Below are 12,758 nucleotides of genomic sequence, written 5' to 3'. Positions count from 1 at the left end.
TCAGCCTCCACAACTCCCCGGAGTTGCGTAGGAGCTCGAGGACCATAAATAGCCAGACGGAGCGGAGTGAGGAGAGGGGTCGGTGGGTGGAGGTGGAAACGGCTTACTGTAGAAATGCACTAATCCCCCCCCCCCCCCACCATCTCCTCCCCTCCTTCCCTTTCTGCACTTTTGCATCAGTTTTAGTCCTTGAAGCTGCCCGTCTGCAGCGTGTCAAACTCCACGACACATTCGACCTTAACCCCATCGCCTCGGTAGCGCCACGACGCTGACGTAGCTCTCCTGTTGTAGGTCATCGAACCATTACACTGGAATGTGTTGCTCCTGAAAAACGCACCCTGAAGCTATTTAAGAGTAAAATATCGCAAACGCAAAGCACATTGTTGCAGCCCAGGAGGAGCCAAACAGACGAGTGTCGGATGAACTTGGGGCCAACGTAAACAGTAAAGCCCCCCACACAGTAAATATCAGACTGCGGCCTCTTATTTTTAGTGTGAGGGATTCCTCTTTCACGAGACATTACATCTCCATCGCTCACACAGACGACTTAGGCCCCGCCCCTCTCCCATCATGCCCAAATAAAGTGTCCAAATTCCATGCGTCTGCTTCTTCTTCTTCTTCTTCTCCTCTATGAAATGTTTATAAGACCCTTCGCCTGGTGTGTGTGTGTGTGTGTGTGTGTGTGTGTGTGTGTGTGTGTGTGTGTGTGTGTGTGTGTGTGTGTGTGTGTGTGTGTGTGTGTGTGTGTGTGTGTGTCTCTCTCTCTCTCGCGCTCTCTCTCTCTTTATGTTTGTTTGTATGTCTGCGTGTGTTTTTTGTGAGCGTGTGAGCGTGTGTGTGTGTGTGTGTGTAGTGACTGTGCATAAATGAGCATGACTTTGTACTCATGCACATCATCTTTTCTCTGCAGTATTTTATATTCCCAGATGCTGTTTATGATAATCTGCCGTAATCTTGGTTCACTTTAAGAAATGTTACAAAATGGCAAAAGTAAAAGGTTTTACTATATTGCAATGGAATGAGGAGGAGATTAAGCAGTTTACAGGCTCTGTTATGTCGCTGCATTTTATTTTATGGCGCTTTAACTTGATCATTAGCCCGTTATTGGTGCGCTGAGCTCACCGGCGCCGTAAAACAGTGAGGTCATGTGTCCAAATACCAACTGTGAAACAGCATCATTGTAAGAACATTGTTCATTCAGTTATTCTGTCTTTATTTATTTACTTATTTATTTTTTAATGGGATCATTCTGGTGGAGAAATCATCTTTTTTATTTGTTGTTTTTACTTGACCCTGCGACCCTGAATACAGGATAAGCGGTAGACGATGGATGGATGGATGGATGATGGATGGATGGATGGATGGATGGATGGATGATGGATGGATGGATGGATGATGGATGGATGGATGGATGGATGGATGGATGGATGGATGGATGATGGATGGATGGATGGATGATGGATGGATGGATGGATGGATGGATGATGGATGGATTTTTACTTGATATTTCTGGTTAAACTCTGTCAAATTTCAGTCTAGAACTATTTAAATCTGCCTTATGTGATGCAAACTGACACTTCCACTCCTATCGCTGTTTACACGACTCTGAAACGCCAGCCACAATCCGCGCTTCAACCAGCTGTGGCCCTTCAATTTCATTTGCTTTCGGTCCTTTTTAATTCAAGTTATAAGTTATCGTTTACTCTTTAACAGACAGTTCAACTACTTTCAGCTCTCACACTTCAAATGAAGGTTCAATTCGTTTGTACTCTTAATCTAACCGTTGAGCGTCCCCACGTTTCAGCTGTCTGTGATTCTCAACGACTGACGCTTCAACTGCTTTCGTCTCATCTTTCAAGTCGATTCATCTCTTCCTGTTTAAATGCCGGTCAACTGCTTTCAATGCCGAGTCATCGACTGGCATTTTGAACCGCTGCCGCTGCTTACATACCGGCTGACACCTCGACTGTAAGCAGTTCACGCAGCTTTCCTTTCAGCTCCTTCCGCTGTTAGTTGGAACTTCAGGTCCAGAGCGACGCATTCAAACGCCTACAGGCAGGAAGAGTCAAGCCAAACTGTTACAAACACGTGTGGCTTTAAAGGTTGAGGAGGTCATTTGGAAAAAAACACCCTTTGACTTTGAACTTTTTATGTCGGAGCATTAAATTTAATCATTTATCGGTACGAGGATTTCAAATAATGTAACAGAAAGTGTTTCTGAATAGAATTCTCATGTGACATCTCACACGCAAATTTCTATCAGTTTTCAGTGTGTGCAATTTTCATTGTTTAGCCTTTTTGTGTTTTTATTGTTCTTGCCATATTCATTCGTATTTGTTAGTGTTCATGTGTTTCTGTCTGCGTTTAAATCTGATGAAGATGTAAAACTCCTCTTATTATAGCACTCAGATGTATCAATCCACCTATTTCCACCGGAACACGGAGATGAACATTAATACCACACATGCCTTCCATCGTGGTTGAAACATCTCGCTGCTCTCTCATGATCTGCTCCGGAGTGCGTTTGATGCTGTGTGATCAATATAGATCAGGTTGAACTTCCTGCAGAAACGTTACGATTCTTTATTTTTATCGTTTACTCTTCAGTCTCCGGCCATTCGCCACCCGGAGAGACCCTCCATGCGTCTTCCTCTCCAGGAGGCCTGCCATGTGTCTGGTGATGGACGCACACAAGAGAAAGCAGAGTGTGAATCATGCAGTCTGTGGAGGAGTCGTCCCCCCCCCCCCCCTCCGGACTCTCTGCTCCACAGACCCTGAATCTGCTGCATACCTCTCCTCGTCACCCGCCTGCCTGTTGGGGAGAGAGAGGTAACACACTGGAGTAAAACAGGAAAACCACCTCATTGTTCCCGGGGTGACGTCAGGCGAGCTACAGTAGCTTCCACGCACAGTCCAACAAATGTCAAATATGCAGTCCTACAACTTTTTTGTAGCTCCAACATTTCTCATTTTTAAGCGTGAATGAAATGGATTTGTCAGGATTCTCATTCTGGTGAAATGAAAACGTAATAAATAATAATCAAAGAGCTAACATTACCCACGTGTAACCAAATCAGTGTATTTAGAGGCTGCGAGCGCCGTTCTGTGTGGTTGATAATTTATAAAATCATACGTTACATACCGAGTGATAATGGGCACCATGGAACATGGATCGAGCAGCTGTTGTAGAGCTTTCGAGCGTATCCCACAATCCTCCCCAGCAGACGGAGTTTGCCCGGTTGTCATGGAATTGCAGATGCTGAACTTTCCATTCGTCTGAGCATTTGAAGGGCTTCCCGTCCGCGTTGGCTTAAAGGTGGCGATTGAAGTGATCATTTGATACGATTGAAAGCTCCAGAACAGCTTTTAAATGGACCTTGCGGTGGAAGGGTTTGCTTGCTGCCGCCGCTGCTGTCTCCAAGATCAACAAAGACGTTTCAACATGGAGGAGAAGTCGCCGTCCTTCTCAGGGGAGAGGACATTTTAATACAGTTCCATGACAACGTGGGCGTCGCAGAGGAGGATCACGGGATTCAGTCGAAAGATCCCCAAATTACAACAAAAATGGACCTTGTGGTGAGATTGTTTTGTCAACTATCTAACATTATAATTTCACAGAACTTGACCCATTTCTCAGGCCAACCGTGGAGAGAAAGCTGAAATGTCAAAAAGCATCATTTTAGCGTAAAGGGCGTAGCTATGATCAGTGATGGCAGTCGGCCATTTTGGTCCCGAAGTGAAATATCTCTTTGATGGATTGCCATTTTGTACTGGCATTCATGATCCCCAGAGGATGAAGCATTGACTTTGAGGATTTCTTTTTTTTTTTAAATAGCATTTTCACCTATTATGCAACAGGGAACATGTAGAAATGTGACGGAGAGGAAATTAAAATATCCCCAAACTTTGGTTCATGACATTCCTGTCAACCTTATAATTATACTTCTACTATTAATCATAATACTATTAATAATAATACTCATACTAATAATGTAAATATGATTAGCATTTGTATACACCATTATTCATCATTTTGCACCACTAATAGCATTTTTATGACCTTTTATTTTTTCTGTTAATACTTTTTTACACATCTTCTGTGCCATTATGGTATTTGTAGTTGTAACCCCGTGATTAACTGCATTATTTAATACATAATCTAATATCTAGTGAAGATCAAATGGGGTCCACGTTTGTTATTGATCATGGAATGCCTTTCAAAGACAGCGGAACAAGACGATGACATAACTTCAGCGCAGAGCCTCTGAACGCCGGTGAAAAGCATCCGTGAAGGGCCGAGCGAAGATGGAAAAAGTGACACTGATTAAATCTAATACCCGAGCGATGACATCACTCCCCCTCCGCACACACACACACACACACACACGCGGCCCCGCCCCCGAACGAGGAGGCTGCGCCCGGATTGGACGGCGGCCCCGGCCAATCAGAGAGCACACACATGGGAAGAGTTTAAAAAAGATTCAGAAAAGTGTCGGAAAGTTGTCTGAAAAGCCTCACGAGCAGGTCAGCGCACAAGCGACGAATACTTTAGTTTTTTGTTTTAGATATTAAAAAGACACCCAGGGATTTGCCCGGGACCTTCCTGTGCTGTTCCTCTGCTCGGACAGAGTTGTTACCTGCTTCTCCATCTTTAAAGCCCTCCTCCACTGTAAATAGACCAAACAACAGAATGACAACGCATTTCAGGAGCGGACCGGCCTTCGGGCTTTCTGCAGAGGTCAAGAGTAAGGTAGGTTTTTTGTTTTTAACATTATTATCAAGTGTATCATCATTTATATACCGAATATAAACGCGTCGTAGCTGCGGCGTTGAGTCCTCGAGCGAGGTCAAGGGTCAACGACGGCTAGCTAGCATGATGACGCACACTGTAAACACTCGCTGTGGGGCCCCATGTTTACTCCTACATTTATAAGGAACTTCGTGGTGTTTTCCCTTCGACCTGACGCATGTGTGGCGGTGTGGCCAGGACTGATATGTGGAGGTCCTTATATGGATGAAATATGGGATATTTGTGATAAAACCTCGGTGTGTGCTAGCTGCAGCCCTGTTGGCTCTGCTTCTCCATCAAACAGCTTAAATGTGACACATAGACGTGCTAACCGGCTGTAAATTCAGCTTAATTCAAATTAAAAACAAGTGTGCTTGGGAAACAGGGCTGTTTGGACACTTTTTATAATGGATCACACAGTTGCAACATAATGTGTGATTTTTAAACAGGCATTTATGAGTGTGAGATGAAGATTGACTTGTTTATACTCTGTTCTTCTGCTCCTATTCATCTCCTCGGCAGGTTGACACATGACGGTCTTTCCAAAATAACAGGCTAATGTGAATAAATAACTAAAAGTATTTGTGCCACAATATGAAAAACAAAATAGTAAATGCCCGCGTTCAAAATGTCGGATGAGGAAAATAAAATGTCAGTGTTATATTATTGTAGTATTCTAACATTAGATTATACTTTTCTTCAATGTAAAATTGTGTTTTGATGCTGCTCTGAATTGTAGTGAAGTAGCATAAATATAAATATTCAGTTTAAGTAGAAATATGTCACATTTAGAGTAAATGTACTTGGTTACAGTTTCCCCCCTTGGCTGCCTGTATCGTGACAGTGGCGGCTCTATTCAGCGGGATGAGTCAGAGCTGCTGACAGTCTGCTCAGGATGAGAAAGGTCAGCGTGCGATTGTTCCAGCTCCCAGATCATCATCATCATTGTCGTTATTATCCTGGAGGGATGTCGCCTCTTCCCTGAATAGTGCCATCTCTCATCGGGGCTTTAAATCCACACAGAGGTGCGCTGCACTCCATGAAACGCACATTCCTTTCATTGCTGCCGTTCAGCACTCAGCCGGCTCTTTGCCACAAATTTGAGGTTTGGTCGGGCTCTTTAGCCGCCATTTCCAAGTCCATCATTGTGGCGAGAAGAGAAGTATTACAGTGTTAGATTGGAGTATGTAAATGTTTTATGCTGGGACGCTAAGTTCCAGGGCGTGACATCAGAGACGCAGCAGAGAGTGACAGGTACGTCAGTGTAATCTACTGGCCTTTTAAGGAGTGACCAGGCTCTGACTTGGAACTTGAGAAAGTGTCCTCACTCTAAACAGTTTACATGGGAGTCAAGAACGACAAAACATTGTCCTGACGGGACGCAGGTGCACAGGAGAGCGATGGCGCAGACAAAGCCACGCCAGCAGCTCGGCCGGCGGATCTGCTTCACACTGAGCGAGCAACGCCGTGACGTCAGCTGCCTCTTTGTTTGTGTGTGGAGGGATTTTCCACTTATCTGTTACAAACAGCTACACAGGTCATATGTACTCTCATGGTCTGGTCTCCGTTGGAACCAATAAATCAAGTGGGCTTTGAGATTCTACTGTTCTCTTTTATAATTACACACAACTACATAAAGCATTACTCGTTCAGCCTTAGTTTGTGGTGGCTAATGTTAGCTAATCTTTGCTTTCTTTCAATGGACATTGCTGTGTAACATTAGAGAGTTAGTTCTACTACTTTTTTACTGTCACGGCAAAGCCTAGCTGATAGCCGGGTTATAGTTTTAAAATGTTGATTCAAGAGTTGAGTTTCCAACAAAAAGGATCCTAACTGTTTTAATTTAGTAGAGAAGCCAAACATCTCATGTAGTCTGTGTGTTGTTTACACACAAACAGCTGCACAATCACTTTGGCATATTAATAGATAGTAATTCCAATTTTTGTTTTATTTGAAAAAGGAACTAATTGACTGGAAGAGCAAATAAACTACACTGAAGTACCGTTTTAAGGTACTTATACTTTAGTTGAGTGTTTACGTTTGTGTCTACATGCACTCACTCTTTGACAGATTATAAATATACATATAAACATTGTTTATGAATGAAAATGGCCTTGGAAGCTCAGAAACGAGCCGCTTTGCCTGCACCCTTGGAAGAACAGCCCAACTAAAACAGACTCCGTGCTGAACCTCCTGGACTGGAAGAGGGACCTGTCGGTCCCTGGCCACGTCTTTTATCAGACGAGGTTTGCCTGAGCAGTCAAACACGCTGTAAAAGGGCAGACTCTGGAAAACCCAGTGGGAGCGACGGGGGGGAAGAGAGTAGAAATATGAGCCGGGCCAATCGGAGGAGATCGTCAGTCGGAGGGAGAGGGAGGAAGCTGTTTCTCCCAAGTTTGGTGTGATGGCCTGGAAGCTGCGCTATCCCCGCTGCTTTGAAATGCTTGTTTGTGTTGGCTGCTGGTCCCAGACTGCCAAGACTTATCAGCAGAGCGTTCAGGAAAAGGGGGACAAGGCTGTGTGGGTGTGCAGTGAGAGGGGGGGCAGCCTTAAACCCCCACGGCAGAATTCAAAGTATTAGGGGCAACGTGTTTGTGCCAATAAGGAAATAACATGGGGAGAAGAGAGGGAGGCTAGTGTGTTTCTATGCAGGAATGTCCACAGGCTGTTATCATTTTCATTTTTCTTCCTGTTCCTTCTATACGCCGGTCTCAAAGTATATTTATTATTATTATTATTATACAGTAAGACATTCAAAGACGGCACAGGAAAGTGGATGAAAGCTGGTTTATTTTAGCTCCTACAAGCCCGGCATGAAAGAAACATATTAAACTGAAGTAGAGACTTGTATGTGCATGTAACTTCTTTTTGTTGTAAAAAAGGTACATAGATTTCCACTATTGTGAATGGGCTTGTTCTACTGCTATTCCACCGTACCTCATATAATTTCACTCTATTTCCCCCCAATGTTTATGGAAAGTGTAACAAGGTAGTTTTTCCTGGAAATAACTCAATTATTTGTTTCCAATTATAGGATAAAATAAAGAAATGTCCAATAGGTTTACTGCCAGTTATTTCATTCCAATTAGCTGCCAGCGCAACCTGTATGTATTGTTTTGTTGAAGTATGAAATAATTACGGAACAAATAATTCAATACATATTTTAGTTTTGTTTTAATGGAACAATTCTTTCAAGGAAGTGGCTTTATTTCCCTATAATTTGTAATAAATTGCATAACGTTGTGGCAAGATTAACATTTCCTGGATGAATCTTTGCTGACATCTTTTTGGGAGGAAACTTTTTGTAAACCGTTTAATAAAAAAGAAAACTCTTACTAAATGCTACGTTTGAATAATGTGGAATTAATTTATCTTTACTGGACAATATTTGACATGGTTTGGTGCCAACATGTTTTTTTATTTTCCCTCCGTTTTCTTGTGAAATTCACTAGAACTAAAGGCTCGTCACAAGAGAGTGGGTTTATCATGGAGAGACTGACGGGCTGAAGTCAGCTGTAGTTTCCGAACAAATTTGAACATGAAACAACAGTCCATTCTAATGTTTGACCTCTGACCTCTGTTCCATCTCACCCCTCAGCTGGCGGGGAAGTACGACTCCCAGAAGGAGGAGGAGCTGAGGCTGTGGATCCAGGATGTGACGGGGAAAAGGATGGGGGACGGCTTCATGGAGAGTCTGAAGGACGGGGTCCTGTTGTGCGAGTGAGTGGGAAGACACTGAGAGGATGCTTGAAGCACAGAAAGATATAACAATGATCCGTTTAATAACACTAAATTCTGTATTATTATTTCTTTGTAGACTCATTAATGTGCTCCAGCCGGGTTCTGTGAGGAGGATCAACGGCTCCAGTCAAAACTGGCACCAGGTAATGCCCCAGCTCTACGGAAAGAAACAAAAAAAGTGCGAGTCTCCGAGTCACGGTCCTTTTCCAGAGCATGTGGAACTTGGTTGAAGTAGCCGCCATATCAAATGATGCAAATCTCTGAAAACTGAAAACGCAAACAGTGCTTTTGAGGCTTGATTGAAGCTCTTTGCAAAGAATTCCCTCTGTGACGTAAACACTTGATAATGGACACACACAGTCAGTTATTTTGTTTCTTGTTATGTCATGCTTTTCTTGCATGTAATCACAATATTCAAAGCAACAGTTTGACATTTTTGGGAAACTTTCTGTCGGAGATTTTCCCCAATGCTCAAACTTTTCCTTTAACGGATAAAAATGGCTTCATTCAGGGTGAGAACACAAGGAAACTGCTCGGGGCTTAAGATGCCAAATAGATGCTCTGCTCAACTGGTTCCATTGTCTGCTGTTTTTTTTTTTTTTTTTTCCTCAGTTGGAAAACATCGGGAATTTTGTCCGTGCGATCACGGCGTTCGGCCTGAAGCCACACGACCTCTTCGAAGCCAACGATCTGTTTGAGAACGTCAACCACACTCAGGTCCAGAGCACGCTCATCGCTCTGGCTGGAATGGTGAGGGCAACACACACACACACACACACACACACACACACACACACACACACACACACACACACACACACACACACACACACACACACACACACTCCTGTGACATCTGATGTTGTTGAGTATATAGTATAATAGTGATGATGCACGTTGCAGCCACCTACCAATGTGCTGCGTGGGACTAGGACTACAGTATGGTAACAGCGGTGGAATAATAAAAACAATATGGGTATGAAGAATGCACTCGATTACCACCATTTTCCCTTTTGTCTGTCTCTCTGTCTCTCTCTCTCTCTCTCTCTCTCTCTCTCTCTCTCTCTCTCTCTCTCTCTCTGTCAGGCCAAGTCCAAAGGTTTCCACTCCAAGTACGACCTCGGAGTGAAGTACGCTGAGAAACAGCAGCGGCGCTTCGCTCCTGAAAAGCTGAAGGAGGGACGCAACATCATCGGCCTGCAGGTCAGAGCAGCAGAAACGTATTTTTCTCTGAGGAAGGTTCCTGACGGAATAAATGAGCTGGAATAAGAGCCGTGATAAGAGCTGGTTGAATTCTCTAAACGTGAAGGAAAGGTGAAAGGTCAATGCTTCCTTTCATATCTCCGTTGGCACAGGAAACACCGGACCTCCCTTTACGAAAGGAAAGGAGATAACCGCCCCACAATTCATTGCGAGAGCAACATTTACAGTGACGCACAACTCGGCCGTTCATGAAAACAAATCATATGCCGATCTTAATTTATCATATAAACTCTTGTGACTGGAAGCCTATTTTACTTTTTATTGTCCGTTCCATCCTTGGAAATGAAATAATATTTGTGACCGGGCTGTCTATATTTAAGAGATCCAGTGTTACAGCAGTGAATGGGAGAGTTGGTTCAATAACAAGAAGCATCAGTTAAACAGGCAATATAGGCCTACAATACAGGATTAACGAGTAAACATAGCTCAATATAACTGAACAGTTAAATTCACATTATTGTTTATAGAACCAACAACATGATGGGCTTTTTGTAGTCCATCATTGTAGTTTCTCCACCGCAGACACAAGTCAATCATCTGCTGTCTAGTTCGCTGTCATGGCAGAACCAGACAGATAAACAGCCTGATCGTGTAATAACAAACAGCCTCACAAAATGTTGGCTTTTTTAAAAATGCATCTATATGCAGGGGCACCTTTTTATTAATGGTGACCTCATTTAAGATTATTTTGTTAACTTGTTTATCACTAAAAAAGATCATCATATCTGTGATGCAATAAAAATATTTGTTTCCGAACAAAATGCAAAGTGTGTCTCATATGTTTTAGTGCCATTTTTTTTTAACTAAAACTCGCTCCTTTTCCCCCCCACGTCTCTAGATGGGCACCAACAAGCTTGCCAGCCAAAAGGGCATGACCTCTTATGGCACACGGCGCCACCTGTATGATTCCAAGATGGCCATGGACAACCCGCTGGACCAGTCTACCATCAGCCTACAGATGGGCACCAACAAGGGAGCCAGCCAGGTGAGGAGGAGGAGGAGGAGGAGGAGGAGGAGGAGGAGGAGGAGGAGGAGGAGGAGGAAGCAGCAGCAGCAAGTTGCCTTGCACCAGTTTTGTCATGTTCACAGTAGTTTCTAAGGCCGTTGCATGTAACAGTGCACCCTGCTGGACAAGAGCTGTAATGACACCATTTTACTCCCACTGCACTTTCTATACAGATTTTTTTTAAATGTTTTTTTTTATCTGTTAAAATAGCCATTATATAAGGAAAGTAGTAAATCATAAATGTAACAGATGTTTCACAATAGTGTGTATATATATTCATGTCTGTTCATTTAACTATAGATAAATATTTATTTTTCCCAAACATGGAAATGATTTTGTTACAGCAGCCAGCTATCTAAAACAACAGTACATATATAGTGTGTTTAGATATCGCACACTAAATAATGCAAAAGACTGCAACAACTACAGCATATAATATATTAATAGGATGAACATACTATACACAATACACATGAGACAGTTTGCAAATGTGTTTCTGTTTTTTGTTTTGAATTAAATGTAGTAATTGTATCCAGCAGAGACGGAGTCTGTTGGAGAAGGAGCTCGCTGTCTGGTTGCTAGGTGGTGTACAGGATATGAATGTATGTACGTTATCGGTGGAATGACCTCCATCTTATTTCTGCCCCCCAGGCCGGCATGACGGCCCCGGGAACTCGGAGGCACATCTTCGACAAGAAGCTGGAGCTGGAGAACTGTGACACCACCACTATCTCTCTGCAGATGGGCACCAACAAAGTGGCCTCCCAGCAGGGCATGACCACCTACGGCCTGCCCCGCCAGGTCTTCGACAACAAGTACTGCTCCAACCCCACCGAGGCCTTCTATAACAACGGGAGCGAGGCAGAGTTTGACGGCTACAACCAGTACTCTGACTAAGAAACCCACAGACCCCCCCCCCCCCTCCTCTTTGCTTTACTTCAGACGACCAACCACAACCGTCTACGTGACGAACAAACCTTCCAGACTGTTATTTAACGCTGTTCGAACATCGTTGTCTTCACATGTCTTTCTAAACATACTATTACTCTTAGGAATGCATTATTTGTCTTTCTACGAGTAAAAGAAAGAGAGAAAAAAAAAATAGTGTTTGCACTGAGCTTACGTAAAGATTTCATACAGCGGCCAACCTCTGATGAATTTTATTCCCGTTCCAAATACCCAAGCAACACTCCAATTTAGTGACTTTTGCTATTTATAGTTTTTTTTACCTTCAATACAATTAGAGATTTTAAACTGTTAGTTCCCCTCGCCTCGCCTCCCTACCCTCCTCATCCAGTTTGAGCACTGACGGAGCAGAATTTAACGTTTTCCGGAAAGGAAACAAGTGACCGTGTTGGTGCTATTGAACTCTGACCCAGTTGGAACCGAGTCCACGTCCGCATCGGAGCGCCGCGTGATGCCACCGTAGCTCCGGACCCGCCGAGGGCGGGGCCGATGCAGGACGTGTAGCTTTGTGCGGACATCGCTTTGATTTTGTGAGCACCTGCGCCATCACGGCTTTTTATGGGGCTAGTTCACGCGGCTTTGCGTGCGGCACGTGTCTATGGCTTTTTTTTTAAGGAAGTATTTTGAAGAAGAGGGGTTATAATGCTTTTATAAAGTAAAAGAGCAACAGTAGGTGTTGCATTATACAGTTTGAGGTTGGGATGAAATTAGTCCCCAGCAGTCTCTGTCCTGTTTCTTTGGCTTTTAGTGCTGCTGCTCCGTTTGCACTTTACCCGGCTTCACCTCGTGTGCAGTTAGAGAGCAGTACTTTGTACTTCTACTGCGCTGCAATTCAGATGGTTCTATTGTACTCTGGAACTCCACTAGTCATTTGTCAGTTAGATACTTTACAAAATAAGATTTCTTTTTTTTTTTTTTTTTTAAGAAAAATGTCGTAGTATGATCGTAAAACACTCACTGGGGCCATTTTTTCTGCTTTTTTTTTTTTTTTTT

The 12,758-nt window shown here is 43.4% G+C and overlaps 1 protein-coding gene across 1 annotated transcript; it reads left to right on the top strand.

Annotated features, from left to right (window-relative positions):
- Window positions 1-4,511: 4,511 nt before the first annotated feature.
- On the top strand, window positions 4,512-12,682 carry cnn1b (calponin 1, basic, smooth muscle, b). Its single transcript, XM_084036760.1, has 7 exons — window positions 4,512-4,750; window positions 8,388-8,509; window positions 8,607-8,673; window positions 9,143-9,280; window positions 9,617-9,733; window positions 10,632-10,778; window positions 11,451-12,682. The coding sequence occupies exons 1-7, from the start codon at window positions 4,691-4,693 to the stop codon at window positions 11,694-11,696; spliced, it is 897 nt and encodes a 298-aa protein (XP_083892886.1). The 5' UTR covers window positions 4,512-4,690; the 3' UTR covers window positions 11,697-12,682.
- Window positions 12,683-12,758: the final 76 nt, after the last annotated feature.

The sequence above is a fragment of the Eutrigla gurnardus genome (genome assembly GCF_963514095.1).
Source record: "Eutrigla gurnardus genome assembly, chromosome: 20".
Taxonomy (NCBI): Eukaryota; Metazoa; Chordata; class Actinopteri; order Perciformes; family Triglidae; genus Eutrigla; species Eutrigla gurnardus.
The sequence above is the reverse complement of the archived record's forward strand: the minus strand, read 5'-3'. Positions and strand labels throughout refer to the sequence as shown.

Bases quoted from the DNA above. Each gene is read 5' to 3' on its own strand.
- cnn1b (XM_084036760.1), top strand. From the start codon at position 4,691: ATGACAACGCATTTCAGGAGCGGACCGGCCTTCGGGCTTTCTGCAGAG. The intron at 4,751-8,387 runs GTAGGTTTTTTG...CTCACCCCTCAG, and splicing joins CTGCAGAGGTCAAGAGTAAG to CTGGCGGGGAAGTACGACTC. The intron at 9,281-9,616 runs GTGAGGGCAACA...TCTCTCTGTCAG, and splicing joins TCATCGCTCTGGCTGGAATG to GCCAAGTCCAAAGGTTTCCA.